This window comes from Suricata suricatta, chromosome 12 (assembly GCF_006229205.1).
Source record: "Suricata suricatta isolate VVHF042 chromosome 12, meerkat_22Aug2017_6uvM2_HiC, whole genome shotgun sequence".
Lineage (NCBI taxonomy): Eukaryota > Metazoa > Chordata > Mammalia > Carnivora > Herpestidae > Suricata > Suricata suricatta.
In genome coordinates this window covers 80,690,657-80,713,916 of record NC_043711.1, presented here as the reverse complement: position 1 = coordinate 80,713,916, position 23,260 = coordinate 80,690,657, and the positions used below count along the sequence as shown (strand labels likewise).

At 48.8% G+C, this 23,260-nt stretch overlaps 1 protein-coding gene across 1 annotated transcript in view; it reads right to left on the bottom strand.

Moving 5' to 3' along the window:
* TTLL9 (tubulin tyrosine ligase like 9) overlaps window positions 1-22,425 on the bottom strand; it is a 37,548-nt gene extending 15,123 nt beyond the window's left edge. Inside the window, exons 1-5 of the mRNA XM_029917933.1 lie at window positions 22,365-22,425; window positions 18,963-19,006; window positions 11,816-11,908; window positions 9,516-9,627; window positions 8,559-8,744 (exon numbers count right to left, since the gene is read on the bottom strand). Coding sequence (XP_029773793.1) covers window positions 8,559-8,744; window positions 9,516-9,627; window positions 11,816-11,908; window positions 18,963-19,006; window positions 22,365-22,379 — 450 coding nt within the window. The 5' untranslated portion in view covers window positions 22,380-22,425. The remainder of the gene's footprint in view (window positions 1-8,558; window positions 8,745-9,515; window positions 9,628-11,815; window positions 11,909-18,962; window positions 19,007-22,364) is intronic.
* Window positions 22,426-23,260: the final 835 nt, after the last annotated feature.

Below are 23,260 nucleotides of genomic sequence, written 5' to 3'. Positions count from 1 at the left end.
CACAGCCTAACTAACCAGTGTCGAGCTAAAATTTGCCAGCCTGGCTCTGGCTTGTAGGGCTTCCTAAAACAAATCTGATTCCTGAGCCCCAGAGCAGCCCTTTGGGTAATCTGGTTCCCCTCGAGTCGTCTTTTCTCTGGCATTAAGGCACCCAGGGGAATGCAAACTCTCGTTTCCTTCTGTTCTCTGCACGTGGCCAAGCCAGTCAGTGTGATGCTCTCTGTACAATGTAGGGGCAAGCAGGGCCGTCGGGTGCAGCTGGGCAGGCTGTCCACTGCACAAGGGCTCCCCATCATGGGGGCAGTGGGAGCTGAAACCCAGCCCTTCTCTGCTTGCTGTGCTTTGTGCCTGATTCAGGGTTGTGCACACCCAGAAGATGGGGTGCCCACAAGACCTTGGGAGTATTGGTTATTGGTAGTCAGTGCACCTCAAGGGCTTCCCACAGTTCACAGCCACACACGAAACTTACATTCACTTGGCAGAAGATGACCCAGTGTCAACAATGAAAGTCCCTCAACTTCATTAACCCCACAGAAATGCAGAAGAACATCTCAAGAGGATGCTGCTCTGCACGCCCTGAGAGCGGTTACAACTAAAGACAGACAACAGCAAGTGTTGGCGAGGCTGTGGAGACACTAGAACTCACAACGGCTGGTGGGCGTGCACATTGTTTAGGAACAGGCCGCATCCACTACAGCGGAACAGAAGCACCTGCTCTGAGCCAGCAATTCCTCTCCTAGGCCACCCGCTCAGCAGAAACCTCGGGCACCCGTGGACACATACAGGACATGTAGCAGACGATTCACAATAGCTCCAACCTTGAAACTCCCAAGAGGACAAATACACATTCAATGGAATGGCGTCCACAACAGTCCGGGCCAGTGTAGATGAATTGCCTGGACACAGTGTTGAGGGAGAGAAGCCAGATGCAGCGAGCCCATGATTCCAATTACACAAAGTACAAAAGTAGACAAATGAATCTATGCCATTAGGGACCCAGGGGAACATGGGTGGGAGAGGGTCAGAGGGGAGCTGGGTGCTTGTTACACAAGGGTGCTCCGCTCGTGAAATTTACCAAGCTGTGCCTCTGTAACTGGGGCGTATTCTGTTTACTAAACTCCAATTAAGAAGTCTTTTTTAAGGCTCCTGCCTTTGGGTCTAGGACCCCCTCCCCCACCTTTGTTGGTTGCCTTCCCTGTAGCCATTCCCCTTCCTTCTGGAAAGACCAGATACCTGTGTGTCAGCCTCCCACGCAGCTCACGGAAACCATGCGACTAGTTTTGGTCAATGAGACCTAAAGAGACATCTGCCTGGGGCTCTGGGGCTTCTGAGAACGGTTTTCTTCCTTCTTAACCATATTGGGGTGGGCGCCTGGGTGGCTCAGTTGGTTAAGCATCTGACTCCTGATTTCTGCTCAGGGCATGATCTCACAGTCCATGAGATCAAGCTCCGTGTCAGGTTCTGCGCTGACAGAGTGGAGGCTGCTTGGGATCCTCTCACTGTCTCTGTCTCACCTCCCCTCTCAAAATAAATAAATAAACATTAAAAAATATGTTGGGGTTGAGGAGGAGGAGAAAGAGAGGGAGGGAGCAAGAGAGGAAAGGAGAGAGAGAGATGTCTGGCTCCTTTCCTTCTTTCTTTGAATGCTACAGTCTGGGGAGGGGGGTGAGGCCGAGAACTGTCACCAATGAGGAGACAAGTCTGACAGAGGAAAGCCAATATGCTGAGGATGCAGAGTGATGATAGGTAAGAAAGATAAGGAATGTGGGCTTTTCATAGCACCATTGAACACATCCCCAAACCTGGAACTTCCTACCTCTGGCTTTCTTGTTATCCAAAGTGATAAAAAATGCCTTTATTGTTTGAAGCATCACTAGTATGTTAGCAAACATGCCTGTGCCAGGAGATGCCCTCCTAAGGGAATAACCCTCAGAGTGAAAAGCAGACTTCCTGCTTGGTGATATATTGGGGTTGTTGAGATTGGAAATCACCTGCTACCCAGCTCCAGCAGACTGCAGTTTCCAAAAACAATAAAAAAATATTTCCAGACCCATATGTTTTCCCAGAACCTTGCGTCCTCCACCCTCCCTCAGGAGGTAAAGTCAATGTCCCCTCCTCTCGAATCTGGGCGAGCATTTGGGACCGTCTCTACTAATTGCATATGGCAGAAGAGATGTGGTATGGATTCCAGTGCTGGGTCCTCAAAGGCAAGGCAGTTTCCACTCAGCTTTCTCTTTGGGGATAGTTGCCCTGGGAGCCCAGCCACCGTGCTGCGAGGAAGTTCAGGGCACACGGGGAGGCCTCCCCGGCTGAGCTCCCAGCCAGCAGCCAGCACCGGTTGCCAGCCCGGTGAGGGAGCCAGCTCGGAAGAGAAAGCTGCAGCCCTCACGGGAGCCGTCCCACTAGATGCCGGGACAGCCCTGAGCCTCCCCTGTCAAACACTCCCCAAACTGGAGGCTCATGAGCTAATAAGTAAGACAGGATTCTCATTTTAGGCCACTGAGTTTTGGGGTGTGGGAATAGAACCAAAACACTGACTTTAGGGGAATGGTTTCTTTTTTTAAAAAATATTTTTTTAATTTATTTTTGAGAGAGAGAGAGAGAGAGAAAAAGACAGCGTGAGCAGGGGAGGGTCAGAGAGAGAGGAAGACACAGAATCTGAAGACAGGCTCCAGGCTCTGAGCTAGCTGTCAGCACAAAGCCCAACCCGGGGCTCGAACCCACGAACCGTGAGATCATGACCTGAGCCAAAGTTGGACGCTCAACCGACTGAGCCACCCAGGCGCCCTGGGGAACAGTCTCTAACCAGGGCAGCTAATACGTCTCAGATGTTTCATGTGCCAGGCACAAAGATTTACGTGCATTAGCTCCTTAAAGCTTTGTGAAAAATCTTCTAGGTCGGCATTAACATCATCCCCATTTTGCAGCTAAGGAAACAAGGCCAAGCACTCTGCTCAAGATTCCCCGGCCTGCAGGTGACAAACCCAGGGAGTTAAACCTGTGCTTCACAAGACTGAAGTGCATGTTCCTCCTGCCACGTGCTGAGGTGCCCCCAGAATCACATGGTCAACATGGTCCTACTCCTGGGAGTATCAATCTTGCTTGATAATCTGGGAGTACAGTATTTTTATAAAAATATATGTTTTCTTTTTTTAAATTTTTTATGTTTATTTATTATTGAGACAGAGAAACAGAGCATGAGTGGGGGAAGGATAGAGAGAGAGGGAGACACAGAACCTGAAGCAGGCTCCAGGATCTGAGCTGTCAGCACAGAGCCTGACACAGGGCTCGAACACACAAACTGTGAGATCATGACCTGAGCCGAAGTCAGATGCTTAACTGACTGAGCCACCCAGGTGCCCAGAAAGATATGTTTTCAATTGGAAAATAGTATAAATGTATTATTGGAATGAGCCATACTTAGATTTTGCACCACCTGTGGCCACTCATGGCCCTCGACACCCTGGCCCTGGGGGTCTTTTCTCATGAGGCATTCATTGGGTGGCAATCATTGTGTGCCATTCATTGTGCAGCATTCATTGGGTGTTATAGATGTCATTGGTGGTCTACTCAGCAACGCCGAGTAGAAAAAAATTCCCTTTTTTTTCTGCTTACAGAACCCCATTTGGGTATTTGTCTTTGGTTTTTTTTTTTTTTTTTTTGGTCTTTGTTTTTTAATGTAAGCACCACACCCGATGTGAGGATTGTATTCACAACCCTGAGATCAAGAGTTACATGTTCCACCAACTGAGCCAGCCAGGCACTCCCAACAGAACCTCATTTGGTGGCCCTCTTCCTAGTGGCCTTGCCCTCTGTGAGGTCTGATGCCTGCGGTGGTCCCATGCCCCCCCCATGTGACGGGTTCAAGCAGGGCTGGCACGATGCCAGTGGAAGTCTACTGCGGTGACCTCTGGTAAGTTTGTGTCTCCTTCAAAAGGGACACAAGACCAGGGTGTTCCCTCAATCCTGCGGCAATAGCGGAGGCGTGAGGCGGTCAAGCTAGAGGTTGGCAGCCACATTGTGACCAAGAGGAGTAGTCAGCCCGTCGGTGGGAACCAATGATGATGTCGAGCTGTCTGGTGATATCAAGTCATCCCTGGAATCGACCTTTCATCATTAAGGGAAATGTCCTGGGGTCTGTAAACTTGAATGAGAAGAAAAATTTTCATCCTAACCAGATTTTCTCACTGTGTTCCATTATGAAGGCAGACAATAAATCCTAGTAAATAAATCAGCCACGCCTGTGACTTCACTTTCAAAAGAAATCTCGGTCATTTTTAGATCACATTACAGTTGCTGCAGGTATCTCAAAGTATTGTTTCAGCTCATGATGTCTTTGAAATTATGGTTCCTGCTGTTAGGCTCTCTTTCACTGTTAATGAAAAGCCCATATGTAGCTACTGCATCAAGAACATTTAGTAGTTTGCGTAGCCATCGGTTGAAGACACTAGCAGGTCTCTAACTGCGGATAGTGCTGGACTGACCGCCACCTTCAGCTACTGCCGTCCGCGCTGTGCTTGCGGGGCCCCGCCTGCAGGGGCCGCTCTTGCAGTCGACTGAGGACAGAGGGGCACTTGACAGCTGGCCCGCTCCTAGGAGACGCGGGAGACAGGGGCCTCCTCTGGCTCAAGGCCTCCTTGAGACCTTGCTGACAGGCCTCTAGGTGCTTCTCTTCCTTCTCTCTCTCCCTCGCTGGGGTCTGATGGTCCCCCCACTCCCTCCCCCTAATCCTCACAGGCAAAACTCCCAACATGCTAGTCTGTTTCTCAGAGCACCCAGACTAACCGTTTGATAACTGTTTTTCAATAGAGTTTCTTCTTTTTATTTCTTAAAATTTTTTTAATGTTTTATTTATTTTTGAGACAGAGAGACACGGAGCATGAGAGGGGGAGGGACAGAGAGACAGGGAGATACAGAATCCAAAGCAGGCTCCAGGCTCTGAGCTGTCAGCACCCAGCCTGACGAGGGGCTGGGACCCACAAACCTGAGATCTGACCTGAGCTGGAGTGGGAGGCTTAACCGACTGAGCCCCCCAGGCGCCCAAAGTTGCTTCTTTTTATAACCAAATTATTTTATCCTTTTAAACACCCTACTTTGTGACCGTGTGAAACACGATTTCTACCAGATGCCAAAGAGACCCAAGGCAGAATAGTTCAGAAGCCCTGCCCTCTTGTTTGCCCCCCCCCCCCGCCGCTAGTTGTGATTTCTGTTATTTGCTGCCCAAGGCATCCCCCAACTCTTGGAAGATTGCAGTAAAAAGGTCTGAGAGGCTGTGGCTGAGGGAAACTTGAGAGATCATTGTAAATTCTGCCCCTCCTGTCCTGCAGTTTGGGCAGAGGCCCCCTGAGCTGGGAGCAGCCTAGTGTTTGCTCAGGACGAAGGGCCTGGGTGAAGGGTTAGGCCAGCTTTGCAGACACAGAAGGGTTGACAGACAGGCCTGGGCCCTGACAGCCAGCACCTGACCCCCAGCGCCACGAGGGAGGCCGGCTGAGCAAGCGCGGTCCAGCTCCTGCCGACCTCCCGCCCACCCAGAGGCCCTGGGCTGGTAGGAGGAATGTTTCGATGGAAAAGAAGTTCGGATCGATGCAATTTTTACATCCATTGAACTTTTAAATGGCAAACCCAAGGGCTTGTTCTTACACTCGGAGATGGGCTGGGGCTCAGGCTGGGTGGGAAGAGGGGTCTCTAAGGATGGCAGGGAGGGGACGATATTGCTTACTCTCTTCTAAGTCCAACTCACCCCCTCATCGCCCCTGCTCTGCAGCCACGGAGGAAGATGAAGACTCAGCAGGTCCTGGGGAGACGCCGGAGGGCAAGGCAGGCCTGCGCCGCCCTGGCCAGCCCGCCGCAGCAGCTATGTGAAAACTCTTGTATGTGGGCGCATGGGGACAAACCGGCTCACAGAGACCGGCCTTGTGGGAAGAGTGGAGGGATTTGGGAGTTTTTTCTATTTTCTGAATTTGAAGTAATGTCCTTTTTTTTTTCCTTTTTTCACATTTTCCCCACCCTGAAGGAATCCAAACAACAGGATCCCAGAATTCATGGTTCTGTGGCTCCGGAGGACCCTGGCTGCTTGGCCTAAGAAATGGTTAGAAACGAAAATTCTTTGGACCCATACCAGGCCTACTGAATCAGACACTGGGGGAGGGACAAGGGGGCTTTAATACTCTCCAGAAAATTCTGATGCACTCTCAGATTTGAACATTACTCCTCTACGGTCTCACTCCTCAAAGTGTGGTCCGGGGACCAGCAGCAAGGGCCTGCCCTGGGAGCTGGTTAGCAAGGCAGACTCTCGGGCCTGATCCAGACCTGCTGAATCAGTCTCTGCCTTTAACCAGGTGCCTGATGACTGTGGGCGCCTTTGGGTTTGGGAAGCACCGACCTCGTGCTTTCCAGGGGCAGGGGAAGAGGTGTTGCCTGGACTCTTGGAAATACCCGTAAAAGTGGTCAATGACTGGGCGCCTAAGTGCCAAACCCTTTGTATAACTTGTATAACTCATGAGTATAACAGGTGTGACCACACTGCATTCTCTCGCAACCCCATCAGGTAGGTGTACTCATTCATTCCATTTGACGATGAGGGCGCGGACTTAGAGAGGATGAGGAATGTGCTTGGGGTCAGATGGCTGGTAAGGGGCGGGGACAGCGTCAGAGCCCAGAGCACCCACTCTTGGCTCCCCACACCGCAGACAGGGTGGTGTAGCTATTCAGGAGCAAGAACACACACACACACACACACACACACACACAGCCACGATGCTGCCTCTTAATTACAGCTGTCTTGTGTCTGCCTTTAACAAAGGCCGAGGGCTGGGAAAGGAATCAACTTAATATGCAATTGCTCTTCCCAATTAGCACAAATTACCATTTGTCTGAGTGGCTAATGCTGGGAGTTGGAACCGCCCTGTGGTTTGGAGTATTCATCTGCCTAACCTGTTCCTCTCAGGCGGCGGGACGCAGGCCTCCCAGCAGGCCCCACGGGGACCAAAGCAGGAGGCCGGGGTACATGCTGGCTGGGACCCAGGTGGGAGCATCGGGAGTTTTCGTCTGTCTCACATGTTGATTCCCCTGCCCAGCAGCTGTGCTCTTGGCTAAATGTGTATCGGCCAACCCCAGGCCTAGTCCCCAGCTGTACAAGGAAGGGCAGCACCCCCCTCCTCCCCCCAGCTCCCTTCCTGGGGCCTGGCACATTTCCAAGCCCAGAAAATATTAGGGGGCTTTGATGATGCCATTCAAGGCTATGGTGGCCCTGCGGTGAGAAACCAGCCCTGGCATGAGGAAGAACCGAGGGGCTGGCAGGTGGCCTGCCACACTTGCCCTCCACTCAGTTTCTTGATCCCCAAAGGGCTGGCTACCTCTGGGTGCAAGGCCTTCATGCAAGCAGTTCCCTCTTCCCAGAATGCTCTTCCCTGTCTCTGCCCTTCACCAGGCTGACTCCTCCGCACCCTTCAGGCCACAGCCAATACGAATTCTTTTAATAATAACAACCCTGGCAGCTATCATTTATGGAGCATAATGTATGCTCTACCCGCATGAACTCAATCACACAACGTTATGCGACAGGTACTACAGTCTCAGTTTGAAGATGGGAAAACCGGGGCACAGAGAAGTTAAGTAACCTGTCGGAGGTCACACAGCAAGTAAGTGGTACAGGCAGTATTTGAACTAAGTGGTTTGGCCTTGGAGCCCAGTCTCCCTTCAGAAAAGCCTGCCACAGTGGGGAACCTCCTGCTGTCTGCTCTCTAGTGTCACTTAGCACAACTGTACTCACACAGGTATCTTCTGTATTATCTGCACTCCAGGAAGGTAGAGACCCACTTCCGATTTGCGGACCGCTGTGTCCCTAGTGCCTAGTTCTATGCCTGGCACGTGTGCTTCAGTAAATGGGTCTCAGTCTCCTTCTCCTTAAACCGAGGTAATATCGGCGCTCCTGGGAGGCTCAATCTGGTTAAACGTCTGACTCCTGGTTTCAGCCCAGGCCATGATCTCATGGTTTGTGAGATTGGGCCTCATGATAATCCTGCTTGGGAGTCTCTCTTTCACCCTCTCTCCACCTCTCCCCCTACCCCCTGCTCTCGCGCAAGCGTGCACATGCTCTCTCTCTCTCTCTAAATAAAGAAATACACGGTTAAAAATGAAATAGAATAAAATGAGGTAATATCTCATCCCAAGGACCATCCGGAGAATCAGGCCACGCAGGCAAAGTGCTTGGCACGGCCTGGCTGCTGTCATTTTCTCTTAGGAAGAGGGGTGGGGATCTGAGCTCCAGCAGGCTCTGGATTCCCTGCCCTGGTGTCCTGAGGATCACTTTTCCATAGTGAACACGTATTGAGCACCTACTGTGTACTAGGCATCATAGCTGCTGGGTCCAAACACTGCAAAGAGGAGACGAAGTCAGCTCTTCGGGGGAGGCGGATGGTGCATGGAAGGCTGAAATCCCAGACAGGGTTACAACCTGGGGTGCGCTGCGAAGGATCCCGCTCTGTTCTGGAGCCTGGGAAGCCCTCCCTTCTCCTGCCCCTCCCCGCTTGTCGCAGCACCGGACACTGGGCACTCACAGGCTTCATGATCCAGGTGATTCCTGGGCTTTTTCGGAACTCCTCCACAAACAGGTGGTACTCGCACGGCATCTCAAAGGTTTTGGGGAAGAAGTCACACTTGGCCGCCTCCAGCTTCCCTGCCTCACGCTCCAGCTGCTTCCGGAACCGCTTCAGGTTCTTCACCATGTAGTTCTTGCGGGTCAGCTGGGCAGCGGGACGGGGGGACAGGCTGTTCCTGCTTGTGCCCCCTGCCCGGCTCCACCGCCCAACCCCAACCATCGCCACTGCCTTCCACAGCCTCCGTTAGCCAGCCCACGAAGTAGCAATAACAGGAAGAGTAACTTTGAGAGCCTGCTATACTAGAACTGTCCCCACTTTACAGGCAAGAAAAGTGAGGCTCAGAAAGGCGAAGGCGATGGCCCAGAGCTACTCAGTGAACGGAAGCACAGCCAGGATGTGACCCAGGCCTGTGTGACTCCGAAGTTCATGTTCCTAACTTCTAAGCTGCACTAACCTTTTCCAATCTCAGCCTCGTTGGCTCCTTCAGTCCCATCTTTGTGATCTGATTCCTCCGGGACCTCCCTCCTGGCTCTAGACTCCCAAACTGCTCCACGCGTGTCTTCCCTGAAATCACGGTGTGGCTCACGCATCCTGCTCCCTCGGCCTGTGCTCCCCTAGCCAGGCTGCCCCTCACATCTGCGGTGCTGAAATGACAACCAGCCTGTGACCTGGGTCCCCACCCCAAGGTAGCCTGTGGTTCAAGGACTAGAGCCTCGCCCTCTCACGGTCCCTAACCCACCATGTGGTTCCTGCACGTGTTCCCCACCTGGCATGTACCCCGAATCCTCTTACGCTTTTCCATTCTGGTCCCTGCACTCCCGTGCCAGCCCCTGCTCACTTCCACGACCAGTGACATGAATTGGCTGACTCAGTCTCCCCTTCTACCCCACCCCCCCACCGACCTGCCCAAATCACCTCGTAGTGGTTCCGGAAGTGACTGATCCGCACGTGCTCCTCCATGTAGGTGTGGTCAAAATTCTCCCGGAGCCAGCTGACATCACACCAGTAGAAATCCCAGTCCCCTTCACTGGGAGATGGGGTGGGGGGACAAAGGTCATGAGGTAAGGCCCTCAGCACTGCTGAGAGCCTAGGGCCCACAGAGGTGCAGCCGAGGGGCAGGCAGTGTATTTGCAAGTAGTCTTGAGGGGTGGCTTCTGGCACCTCTCCGCGGGAGTGAGGGCCAGCCCCTACCTACCGCTCCCCACGGATCCATGGCAACCAGCCAGCCTCACCTGAGCGGGTTACCTGCCTGGGCTCTGGAAACATCTGGGTCTCCACCCCCGGCCCACGTTACCAAGCGGTGCGTCCAGATCACGTTCCTACGCCCTTCCCCATCCACAGAGCCTCAGAACAACCTCACAAGGTGACCCCAGTCATCGCTGGAGCCCCCAGTCGAGGAGAGCCTTGCTCACCCAGGCCACAGCAGCCGCCGGATTCTCACCCAGGCCTGCCTGGCTCCAAATTCTGACCCGGCTCTTCACCACTGTGCAAAGGAGAGGGCTAGGAAACCAGGCTGATCTACCAAATCTGATGCCAGAGCTGGGGCATGGAGAGGAGGTGCTTGAAAAGTACGAGACAGGAAATAAAAGAACGCCACCACCGTGCCTTCCGATGTGGTTTTTTTAAGTAAAAAAAAAAAAAAAAATTACAGCTCTAACTGAAGCCCCATGTGGACAAGGCTAGCCTCCAGCACCAGGCAGTGGGAATCATGCATTCATCCATGTGCACATCCATGTGCCTCATTCACCGAGAGGCTGCTAGAAAGGGTGGAGATGATCCTGGGACTCTGCACACAGACCGACTTGGTGCAGTCCAAGCTCTGACAATCCAAATGACCTCAAACACAGTATGTTTTACTCTTCCATGTCAGGTGTCTCGTTGCCTAGTAAATGCCCAGAAGGCTTGCTGGACGATCCAGAGATCGTGCGTGTAAACTGCTAATGAAGAGTGTCTAGGGGTGCCTGGGTGGCTCAGTCGGTTAAGCGTCTGACTTCGGCTCAGATCATGATCTCATGGTTCGTGGGTTCGAGCCCCGTGCTGACAGCTAGCTCAGAGCCTGGAGCCTATCTTCAGATTCTGTGTCTCCCTCTCTTTCTGACACTCCCCTGCTCACGCTGTCTCTCTCTCTCAAAAATAAAATAAAAACATTAAAAAAAATTTTTAAGAAGAGTGTCTAACAGGCTTACCTATTGTTATGCAACAATATTTATTGAGCACCAGGTCAGGGCAGCTGGTTGCCCTCCCCCCACCTCCTATCCATTCTCCCCGTTTTTCTATAGTAATAGAACTCCCCACGTTTACCTGGGAAAATGTAATCCACATTTCCCAAAATGAAAACTACATTTTCCAGATTCTCTTGCAGCTAGGCTAAGTCTGGCTTCTGAGCTGTGTCCCTAGTCGTTGAGGGCAGTGTGGGTACCTTTTGTCTCCTTCCTACCTCCTGCTGCTTGTCCTGTGGATGCAGGGCTGAAGCTTCACCTCAGACCGCGAGGAGAAAGGCTTCACTCAAGGGACCGCGGAATGGAAAGACGGAAGCAGAGGGATCCAAATTTCTCTACCATCTCTGAACTTCCTACACCTGGACTTTAGTGGGAGAGATAAAGAAACTTCTAGTTCGTCAAAGCCTCTTTTACTCTGGGTCTCTGTTACACGCAGCCAAACCTTAGCCCTCACTAACACGAGCACCTACTATGTGCCAGGCATTGTTCATCTCAGCATCCCTAGGGCCCAGCGTAGAAGAAGCAATGCAGGCTTAGGGGTTTGAAGTCACAGGACTAGTAGTACGTGGCCAGAGAAGAGCAGCCCTTGACCTGGGCCTGGCCTCCCTGGTGGATTTCAAGCCAGCTAGTCTGTGATGGCTGCATCCTGGATTCCCCAGAGGGTTCCAGGACACTGGCTATGGAATAGTCCAACGGAACTGGGAGCGAATCCCACTCTGACACGCATGTGCTGTGTGACCTTCAATATCCGGCCTGATACCTCTGATCATAACCATTCTTGCTGGACGGTGCTAAGACTTAAACAAGACAGAGATGGTGTCTGTAACGTGCCTGATACATTCTGAGCGCTAAATAAATGTTGGTCCCTGTCACAGCCAAACTGGGACAAGTCCCAGCAGCCACCCACAGGGACTGGGAGAGAACAGAGGGAGACAAGGACTGGTGAATCAAAGGGAAGGAGGGCCAGGATCGGCAGAGGGTGGGGAGGGGTCTTACTCCTTTACTTCCACCCATCCCGGGCGGTGGCGAAGGACGTCCATTAGAGTGCTCATGGGCGTGGTCTTGAATCGGATGGAAGCTCTCTGCTCTCTGCAAGACAAGGTGACAGAGCACTCGCTCAGGATCACACAAAAATCTGGGTGTGGATGCTCATGGCAGCTTTATCCAGGATAGCCCCAAGCTGGTAACAGCCCAGATGTCCTTAATGGGTGAATGATTAAACAAATAGTGGTCCATCCACACCGTGGAATACTGACTTAGTCAGCAATAAAAAGGAGTAAAATTTGTGTACATTCAACCTGGATGCATCTCTGGGGAATTATGCCGAGTGAGAAAGGCCAGTCCTAAGATGTATTATATACTGTATGATTCCATTTTTAAAACTTTTTTTTTTTTGAGAGAGAGAACATGCATGCACATGCAAGTGGAGGAGGGACAGAGAGGGAGAGAGAGGGAGAGTCCCAAACAGGCTCCTCATTGTCAGCGCAGAGCCAGACGCAGGGCTCCAGTCCACGAACCTTGAGATCATGACCTGAGCCCAAATCAAGGAGCCGTGTGCTTAACTGACTGAGCCACCCAGGCGCCCCTTTATAATTTTTTGAAATGACAAAGTTATTAAAATGGAGAACAGATCAGCAGTTGCTTGGGGTCCAGGACAGGGTGGAGGTGGGACTGTGGAAGAAGGCCGAAGGAGGAGGAGGCAGTGGGTGTGGCTATAAAAGGGCCACAATGGGATCTGTGGTGACGGGGACTTTCCTTACCTTGACTGGATGGATGTCAGTGTCGCAGTTGTGACACTGCACGATAGTTGTACTCTCTGTTACCGTTGGAGAAAACCAAACACAGGGCACGTGGTAACTCATTGTATTATTTCTTACACATTTTTTTAAGTAGGCTCCTCACCTGACATGGGGCTTGAACTCACGACCCTGACATCAAGAGTCACAGGCTCTACCAACTGAGCCAGCCAAGTGCCCCTCACTGAATTATTTCTTATAACTACATATAAATCTACAACTATCTCAAAGTAAATATTTAATTAAAAAATTTTAATATAATAATTTAGAAGTCTGGATAATGGCTACTACCTTTGTGGGGGAATGATTGAAAGAGAGCATGAGTCGGGTTTCGGTGGTGTTGGTGATATTCTATTTCCTGATATATGGGTGTATCAAGTTGATGAAAATTCACTGAGCTGTAAGCTTACGATACATACACCTTTCTGTATATACAACAAAACTCTGTAACAAAATATGCCACAAATAAAGTTAAAGGACTGGCTATAGATTAAGATAAAACATTTGCCATGCCTATGATCTGTAAGACATTTGCACCAGGTACGTAACGAGCTTCTACAAATCATTTCGAAAAAGACAAAATGCCTAAAGGATTGAACGGGCAATTCAAAGCAGGGGAAACCTACCAGTAATCCCGAGAAAAGATATACAACCTTCCCAACAATCAAGTAAATGCAAATTAAAATACCTCAGGTTATAAGAGAAAAGGATGTGAAAGACTCTCAGTCCTATAGTAGCAACGAGATGGGGGGGAAATGTACAAAATAAACATCACACTTGACTATGGGGCAAGTGGGGAGCAATGGACAAAAGCTTGAACTGATTCCAGAGAGAAACACGCCCTTGTGGGGGAGCAGAGAGATGCAGCAGGGTCTGGGTCTGGGGGCATCTGAGTACGGGCAAGGGGTGGAATGAGCCAGCCGGGGAGAAGTCACCAGGGGAAAGCAGCAGTGCTTGACCATATGGAAGACGGCCAAACAAATCAAAATCTGGAAGAACCCCATTCCAAAACCAAAGCAAAGCAAAGCAACCCAAACCAAAACAATATTGTGACAAATTTGCTTGCGAAAGAAGCAGTAGAGAACATAGTAACTTGGAGAGAAAACCCATATACTGCTGCGCGGTGATGTGGTGTCTGCCAGATTGAATCCAAAAAGGAACCAGGAAAACACAAACAAACACTGAACTGTAGTCCAACCCTGTCCCAGGGCGAAGGCTCAAAATGGCCGTATAGGAGGTTGGGCTTGGAGAGAACTTACTTGCTTCAGCCCAACCCATGATCCACTCAGCTTTAGGAAAAATTGAACAGCCCCCAGCCCTAAGTAGCAGTCAGAGGAAAAGGCTTACAGCCTCTGTGACGTGGAGAACAAAAGCAAAAGGGAAAAAAAATTAAATTTCTTTACTTCTAGCACATTGACAAGTCCTTGAGACAGAGTGACCTTCCTCCAGAAACTCAACTGCCTCCCTGTTCATACTTTGTTAGATGTCAAAGGCAACCTTAGCTTGACATTAGCCTGACCTCCAGGATCCTGTATGAAAAAATCCCTTTGGAAATTTCCTTTATCTCTATGTTAGCAATCACCCTCCAAACACACGGCCCACTGATATCCATCTGAAGGGTCTCATGACTAAGGTTTTACTAGACAGTAGTAAATGAGCTTATCCTAGCAACAGCTAGCCCTTCGCGGTCCTGGAAACCTTGCTTCCAAATTCCTTAGGGACTTACACTATCCCACACCCCCGCCCAACTTGGAAGTATATAATCAGCCACTCCTCACAACCCAATGCAGCTCTTTTTTTTTTAATTTTAAATTTTAAATTTTAATTTATATTTCAGAGAGAGAGAGAGACAGAGTGCAAATGGGGAAGGGGGCAAAGAAAGAGGGAGACCACAGGCTCCACGCTAGAAGCTGTCAGCATAGAGCTCGATGTGGGGCTCAAACCCACGAACCATGAGATTATGACCTGAGTCGAAGTCAAATGCTTAACTGACTGAGCCACCCAGGAGTCCACAGTGCAGCTCTTCCTGTCTGCATGCCTTAATAAGACCATCTTTCCCCACCAAAGATGTCTCAAGAATTCTTTATTTTATTTTATTTTTATGTCTTTATTATTTTATTTTGAGAGACAGAGACAGAGGAGGGGAGGGGCAGAGAGAGAGGGAGACAAATCCAAAGCAGGCTCCAGGCTCTGAGCTGTCAGCACAGAGCCTGACACAGGGGGCTTAACCACCTGAGCCACCCAGGTGCCCCCAAGAATTCTTTCTTTTTTTTTTTAATGTTTTTTAAATGTTTTATTTATTTTTGATACAGAGAGAGACAGAGCATGAGAGGGGGAGGGGCAGAGAGAGAAGGAGACACAGAATCTGAAGCAGGCTCCAGGCTCTGAGCTAGTCATCAGCACAGAGCCCGATGCGGGGCTTGAACCCACGAACGTGAGATCTGACCTGAGCCGAAGCCGGAGGTTTAACCGACTGAGCCACCCAGGTGCCCCAAGAATTCTTTCTTGACATTAGCTCCTGAACCCCAACATTTTCACATTATCTGGAAAATCAATCTCTCTCTCTCTACACACATATCCATTTTTGTACGTCTGAATCTCCATCAAGGATAATTTTCCTTGACCCTGCAGCACTTTTTTTTAGTGTTTAAATACATGACAAAAAATCTGGACACCTGGGTGGCTCAGTCGGTTAACCATCTGATTTCAGCTCAGGTCATGATCTCACGGTTCGTGGGTTCGAGCTCCGCGTCGGGCTCTGTGTTGACAGCTAGCTTAGAGCCTGGAGCTTGTCTTCGGATTCTGCGTCTCCCTCTCTCTCTGACTCTCCCCCTCTCATGCTCTGTCTCTCTTTCTCTCTGTGTGTGTGTCTCTCTCTCAAAAATAAATAAACATTAAATTTTTTTTTAAATACAGGACAAAAATAACAGCACAAAGGACCAGAGGGTAATAAACAGGGCATGCTGTTCTAGGGTTCTTACACTGCAGGAAGTGGTGTAACACTGACTCACCAGAGACAGTGATGGGCTAAGGATGCATATTGTAGTGCCCTAACACAGCAGTTCTTGGTGGGTGGTCCAAGTGGTCCTCAGGGTCCCCAGGTCTCTGTCAGAGGTACACAAAGTCCTCCCTTTTCCAACTACATATCTTTGCGAGGCTGGATTTTCTTTCTATTCTTCAACCAAAACAACATATCACAACAGATTGGATCCAGAAGGTTTGGGAAGCCAAATGTTTTCTCTTAAGCCAGACATTAAAGCAATACACAAAAATGTGAAAACATTTACTACTCATCATAGTAAATTTGGAGGAAGGAGAATACAGTTACAGTTCGTAAAAATGGATCATTTATGCTACCAGGTAATGAGCACATTATTGCTTTATAAAAGAACTGATAAGGATTTTTAAGTTTGTCATTTTAAGTTTCTAATTTTCTAAATATTTATGATAACTATTGATAAGTATAAGTCACACAAACAAAAATTTATGAGAGTCCACAATAATTTTTTTAATGTTTATTTATTTTTGAGACAGAGTGCGAACAAGGGAGGGTCAGAGAAAGAGGGAGACAGAATCTGAAGCAGGCTCCAGGCTCTGAGCTGTCAGCACAGAGCCCGACGCGGGGCTCAAACTCAACGAGCTGCGAGATCATGAGCTGAGTTGAAGTTGGATGCTTGACCGACTGAGCCACCCAGGCGCCCTCACAATAATTTTTAAGTAGTAAAGAGATCCTGTGCTCAAATTTTAAGAACCCCTGCTATAAAGTAGTAAAGTAAGTAATTAAAAATCAACCCAGAACAATGAAGAGATACAATTTCAACATCCATCAGATTGGGGAAAACGTTTAAAACCAGACAAATACCAAGTGTTCGCAAGAATGTGGAGAAGTGACAATTATCCTATAATGCTGATGGAACTGTAAATTGGATAAATCTTTAGAGAGCAATCTGGCATATTAAAACCATTGGTTACTATTCATACATGTTCCACAGGTAAACATTTAAAAGTCCAAGTTTGACAACAATGTGCTAAAATGGAAACTCTCCCTGTACTGGTAGAAGGTACTTGGAGAACCACATGGTAGTGTTTAGTGGAACTGAATTTGCACACACTCTGTGGCCAGCAATTCCATCCCAGCTCTATGCCCTAGATAGATACCCTGGCCCATGCACTGGACATTATTTGGATAAGGATGTTCGGTTGTAATTATTACTATTTTTTCTGGAGACAACCTGCGGCACACAGTCGGTGGCCCACCCTTGCCCCTGGGGCATTCTCCATTCCTGTGCACACACTCTGCTCAGCCGGTGCTTGAAGCAGGTCCGAAGTGCCTTTCCCACACCAGCGTACAACTAATGACGACTGGAGGTCCTGGATAAAACCTCCAACCAGCTCCTCATCGCTCAGTGGGGACGAGTCTGCAGAATTCTGTACTATCTCCTACGACTCCCCAGGGGACTGAGCCCCACCGGCCCACCCCAATGACCTGTCTGTAATGCCCCTTCTTTGGTTTCCTTCCCTCTGCTGCCTCACATCCCCACTGCCCTGCTAATGCATACTGACATCGTCTTCCAAACCGTCCAAATAAACTACTTGCTCTCACACCCTTGTCTCGGGATGTGCTTCCGGAGGAAACCAATTCTAAGGCACAGCCTGAAGGCCTCTCAACAGGAAGCTGATAAATAACTTGAGCATACAATGGAATACATATAGTGGTTAAAAGGTGTCCAGAGCTACATGCACCAACGTGGATAAATACTGAAAATAGGATTTTGTGTGACAAAAGCAGGGTGCAGAATAATAATATGATAACGTCACTTAACGTAACTTTTTTTCCCAACCACTCATGCAGTTAGGGGTGTCCGTGTGACACAATTCTGGTCAGTAAGATAAAGCATAAGATGGATGAGGGTGGGTTCTTAAAAAGCATTGGTTCTTTTGATTAAAATAAAGAAAGATGGGGTGCCTAGGTGGCTCAGTCAGTTAAGCAACTGACTCTGGTTTCAGCTCGGGTCATGATCTCATGGTTTCATGAGTCTGAGCCCCACATGGGGCTCCGTGCTGACAGTGTGGAGCCTGCTTGGGATTCTCTCTCTCCCTCTTTCTCTGCCCCTCTCCTCCTCATGCTGTCTCGATCTCTCTCAAAAATAAACTTTAAAAACAAAAAGAAAGAAAGAAAGAAAGAAAGAGGTAAAAGAAATAAAAGAAAGAAAGAAGCTTGAGGCTTCCCTCCCCACTTCTTCCCATCCTGATGGTGACACGATGTCCAGAGCTGTAGCAGCCACTTGGTGTCCACAGGGAAAAGGTCAAGGCAATCACAGAGACACTAGCTCTGGCAGTGCTGAACCACTGCGCCCACCCTCTTGACTCTGTCATATGAGGAAAGCAAATACAATCGTTTAAAGCTACAATTAGTTGGGTTTCCTGTTCCTTGTAGCTAAACACATTTCTAATTGGTGTCTGCCCTAATAAAATAGACCCTGTTAACTGAAGTGCCCTATTTTTGGCTGGGGTGGGAGTGAGGGTGCACGTTTAGGGTCAGGACCTGGATTAGAGCTCTGCAGAAGAGAGGAAGAGATTTGAAATTGGTGCCGCAGCTCTCTCAGCAGGTAGAGAAGGCAAAGAAGGACACTGCACAGAGAGATGGGTCAGAGACCACACATGCCCTGCTCAGTGGTAGTGTGGCCAGAAGTGGCTTTAGAAAGAATCGAAATACCTAATGAAGCAGAATGGAAGTATCTAAAATATGTGCCACAGCGTGAGTGATGTAACCTTTACCTCCTCTCAAAAAAACTCCAGTAAAGTCAACACATCTCCCTCCTGCTTTGGGCAAGAGTGCAATGAGGTGTGAGGTCCTGCGTCCCGGTTATTGGTGCAGACGGAGGCAGAGGGTTGGGGCAGAGTTGACATTGGGGCTATCAAGTCATCACATGGTTGTGGAAGGAGGCAGGAGAGCATAAGGAGATAAAAGGTGGGCCCTGGAGCCTGACAAGCCTGGTCACTCACTAACTGATCCTACAGGATTTAGCAAGTTACCTACTTAGCCTCCCTGAGCTTCAGTTTCCCCATCTGTAAAATGGACACAATAGCAGTATCCACTTCAAAGGATCATGGTAAAGATTCAAAGAGATGATACAGGTAAAACAACTAGCCTGGCACATGGTAAGTTCTCAGTGATTGTTATTATTATCATTGTCATTATTGAAGTAAAGAAGGGGAGTGGGGAGATGGAAAAAGGGAAGGACGGCAGGAAGGGTGGGAGGGAAGGAGGGAGGGAAGGAGGGAGGAAGGAAGGGTGGAAGGGAGAAATTTAGCTCTGCATTTATCGGATTGCTGGGACCACTCACCGCTCTTTTCCCTTTGGCACCCCATAGCCCTTGCAATTTTGATTCTGTAATGAGAAAAGGAAAGTGATGTAACTGGTTCTGCATATGCATTCTGCCTTCCCAGCTCAACTTACTGCAGATCTTAAAATGCTGAAACCATCAGACATAACACCACCCTGACCCTGAGACATGAAGGACCAGCCTGGCCAAGTTCACATTGGTCAGTATGTGGCCAGCAACTCGGTTCTTGGGATAAATCCCCAAGTACTCAAGGGCTCACCTCATAGGACTGTTCCACAGGCATGACCAGTAGCGGGAACACCTAGTTTTCAGTGCTACAAAGGTCCAACCCCAGTTTTGGGGGCTGAGGCTTTTTTTTTTTTTTTTTTTTTGAGAGAGAGAGAGAGTGTGTGTGTGTGTGTGAGCAGGGAGGGTCACAGAGAGAGGGAGATACAGAATCTGAAGCAGGCTCCAGGCTTTGAGCTAGCTGTCAGCACAGAGCCCGACGCGGGGCTTGAACCCATGAACTGTGAGATCATGACCTGAGTGGAAGCCGGATGCTTAACCCCAGGCCCCCCTGGGGGCTGAGTTTCAAGAGCTCCGCAGGCTCTGTGAGAAGGAGCTGAAAGGTGAATATTTGATTAGATCCATGATCCAGGAGGGAGCTGGGTCAAAGGCTCAGAGCTAAGTTAATTTCTTCCATCCAAAATGGGCCTTTCAGATCCTCAAAGCAGATTGGGTATTATTTTGCTTCTACCATGTCTAAAAGAGTTTGGCCTTCAGTCCTGGCAGGTATGAAAAAGAAATCAGAGTTGGTCTTGTGCAGGATGATCCCTGTAGTTTGGACAGACTTGTTCTCCACATTAGTTTTCTATTACTGTACAACAAATTTAACACATTACCACAAACTTAGTGGCTTAAACCAGTACAAATTTATCTTATAGTTTCTGCTGGCCAGGAGTGGCTTAGCTAGACGCTCTGCCCAGGTCTCACAAGACTACAGCCAAGGTGATGGCCTGTGTTATGTTTCTCATCCAGGGCTCGGGGTCCTTTTCCAAGATCATTCAGGTTGTTGTCAGAGTTCACTTGCTTGGGGTGCAGGACTGAGGTCTCTGTTTGCTAGCTGTCAACTGGGGACTGCTCTCAGCAACTAAAGGCCACCTGCAGTCCCCTTCAACATGACCCCTCCAAGCAGTTCACAACATGGATGTTTGCTTTCTTCCAGGCCAGCAGGAGCTCATCTCTCTGACTTCCAATCCTTCCTACTCCAAGTTGGCCACGATAGAGTCCCACACCATGCACGGTACACAATCATGGTAGTAACTATCCCTTCAGATTCACCCAGGCTCCACCCGCACTCAAGGGGAGGGAATTATACAAGGTGTGTACACAAGGGGTGGGAGTCTTGGGGGCCACCTAGAATTCTGCCTACCACACCATCCTATCCCTCAAAGAGCCAGTGGAAAGGGATAGAGAATACTGCTTTATGAAATAAACAGAAACTAGCTCCCCACAAAAGCAACTGAACTCTTACTCAGTCATATATACAAGACCCTCCAACTCCCCCAGGACTAGTCAGGTGTCCTACTCCTTTTTTTATTATTATATCTTTTATATTCTTTCATGTTTTCAGCTCTGTTTTCCATGTTTGTCCAGTTGCTCAGAGTATTTGGTTGAAAAACTTTTCCTTTCCTCACTGAATTGCATTGACTCTTCTGTCAAAATTCAATTGACTACGTATATATATCTCAAGACTATCTCTAGATATATCTAGACTCTATCTCTAGACTCCATTTTATTTACTTATTTATCTACCCTTATGTCACTACCACACTGTCTTAATTACCATAGCTTTCTAGTAAATCTTGAAATCACATAGTAGAGGTCCTCTAACTTTTGGGTTTTTTTCCCCAAGATTTTCTTTGCAATTTGGGGTCATTTGCACTTAAATATAAATTTTAGAACCAGCTTGCTAATTTCTACAAAAAAGAAAAAACATGTTGGAATTTTACTGGGATTGTATGGAATTTATAGATCACATTGAGAAGTGACATCATCAAGTATTGAGTCTTCCAATCCATGAATATGGTCTATCTCTCCATTAATTTAACTGTTCTTTAATTTCTGTCCACAACATTTTCTAGTTTTTGGTACAGAAGTATTGGACTTTTAAAAATGTTTATTTATTTTTAGAGAGAGAGAGAGAGAGAGAGAGAGAGAGAGAGAGAGAGAGAGAGAGAGCTTGAGTGAGGGAGGGTTGGCGAGAGAGCGAGAGAGAGAATCCCAAGCAAGCTCTGAGCTGTCAGTGCAGAGCCGGACTCAGGGCTCATGAACTGTGAAATCATGACCTGAGCTGAAACCAAGAGTTGGACACTTAACCAAATGAGCTACCTAGGCACCTCCATTGGATGTTTTAAATTAAAATTTTTCATAGGTCTTTAATTTTGTGATGCTATGTTAATTTTTTTAAGTAGGCTTCATGCCCAGCATGGAGCCCAACCAGGGCTTGAATTCATAACCCTGAGATCAAGACCTGAGTTGAAATCCAGAGTAAAATGCTTAACTGACTGAGCCACCCAGGCACCCATGTGATGCTTTTTTAAATAGTATTTTTACAATTTAATTTTCCAATTATTTGATGATAGAATATTGTGATAGGCAGAATAATGATCCCCCCAAAGATACCCGTGTCCTAATATCCCAGAACCTGTAAATGTTACATGGCAAAGGGAAATTAAAGTTGCAGACATAACCAACTGACTTTAAAGTAAAGAGGTTATCCTGGATTATCTAAGTGAGCCCAATGTAATCACTCATTTTTTGTTGTGAGATGGAATTAAAGAAACTGAGGTGCCATGCATGAGAGAACACTGGATAAGAAGCAGGCTGGTGGGGAGAGGGGTGGATTCTAGAATAATTTATGTCCCTTCTTTGGGCCTTATTTCCCCCATTTTAAAGTGACGGGGTGGGGGTGGGGGAGCGTTGGCCTGTGCACTCCTAGAGGGCAGGGACTTGTCTGATCCACCTCGGCAGCAGTGGGCTCAGTTTAGAGAAGTCATTGATTATCATTCGGGGATGAATGCGTTATGAATGGATGGATGGGTGGGTAGGCAAACAAGGGGCGGGATGAACAGACCTCTAAGAGCTTTTCCAGGTTCCAAGGTTCCCCCAGGGTCCCTGAAATCGCTGAGTACAGTTTTGAATCCCAGGTTTTCGTAGCTTTCCCGCCAGCAAGCCCGGCTGAGGACTCGCGCAGCACTGCGGCGACGGCACGAGGCCAGCTAGGGCTTGAAGTCTTGAAGTTCATTTTCCTCCCACTTGTCCGGAATCCCTCCGCGGGGACCCTCGAGTCTGAATCCCTCCGCAGCCTCCCTCCCTCTCTCTAAGGACATCGAAAGCATCCGGATCCCGTGGCACTCCTACCTTCGCGCGCGACATAATACGATTCCACAGGGCCAGACCCAAACTGCCACAGCGCCGCACGCTAGCCCCTGCGTCCTGTTGCCAAGGCGACAGAGGGCGCCCGGATCCGCCGCTCTGATTGGATGATCCGAGGAGCCTCCTCTCGGCGCGATTGGCGCGCCTCACCCGAGCGGCGGAAAACTCTTGCGCGCCCCCGAGGCCAAGACCCTCCTACTCGCTGGACTTTTCTCTCCCAACCCCTCACCTCGGCGACCTGGGGGCGCACCCGGCCAGAAACTGGCTGCCCTCCTAGGGCACTTACTGCGCCTCCTCCAGCTACGTTTCGTTTGACCTAAGAGCGCCCAGGCTGAAAAGTTGCCAGTCGTTGGGAAACGGCAATGGTCCTGTTTCTTTACTCGCTGCCTCACTGTCACCTTGTCAGTTGGTCAGTTGGTAACGTGGCCAGACACTTCTGCTATTTCTCAGCCAATCTCTCTAATTCTTTGGCACCAACTCGATGGTAGGATTCACCTGCACGCCTGCAGGAGCCTTCTAACCAGTCTTCTAGTGACTAGCCATTCCAATTCATTCTCGGCACTGCAGCTAAAGGGCATTTTAGAATACGAATCCCATCGTGTTTCTACACTACATATAACCTGAAGTAGCAATTTATTTGCCTTTGCACCCGGTATTGGCTCCCTGTCTTTTCCTGCCTCACTTCTCCACTGCCCTGGGATCTATATACCAACCATAACATATTAGAAACTTTTAAAAAAATGTGTTGTTCGTTTTATAGCAACAAAATATAAGTTATGTAGGAATATATCTAATAAAACATTCAAGACACTTTATTAAACAAATTATTAAGCCTCTAGTCTTATGGCATGTCTCATTCTTGACTTTGGGGATACAGCAAT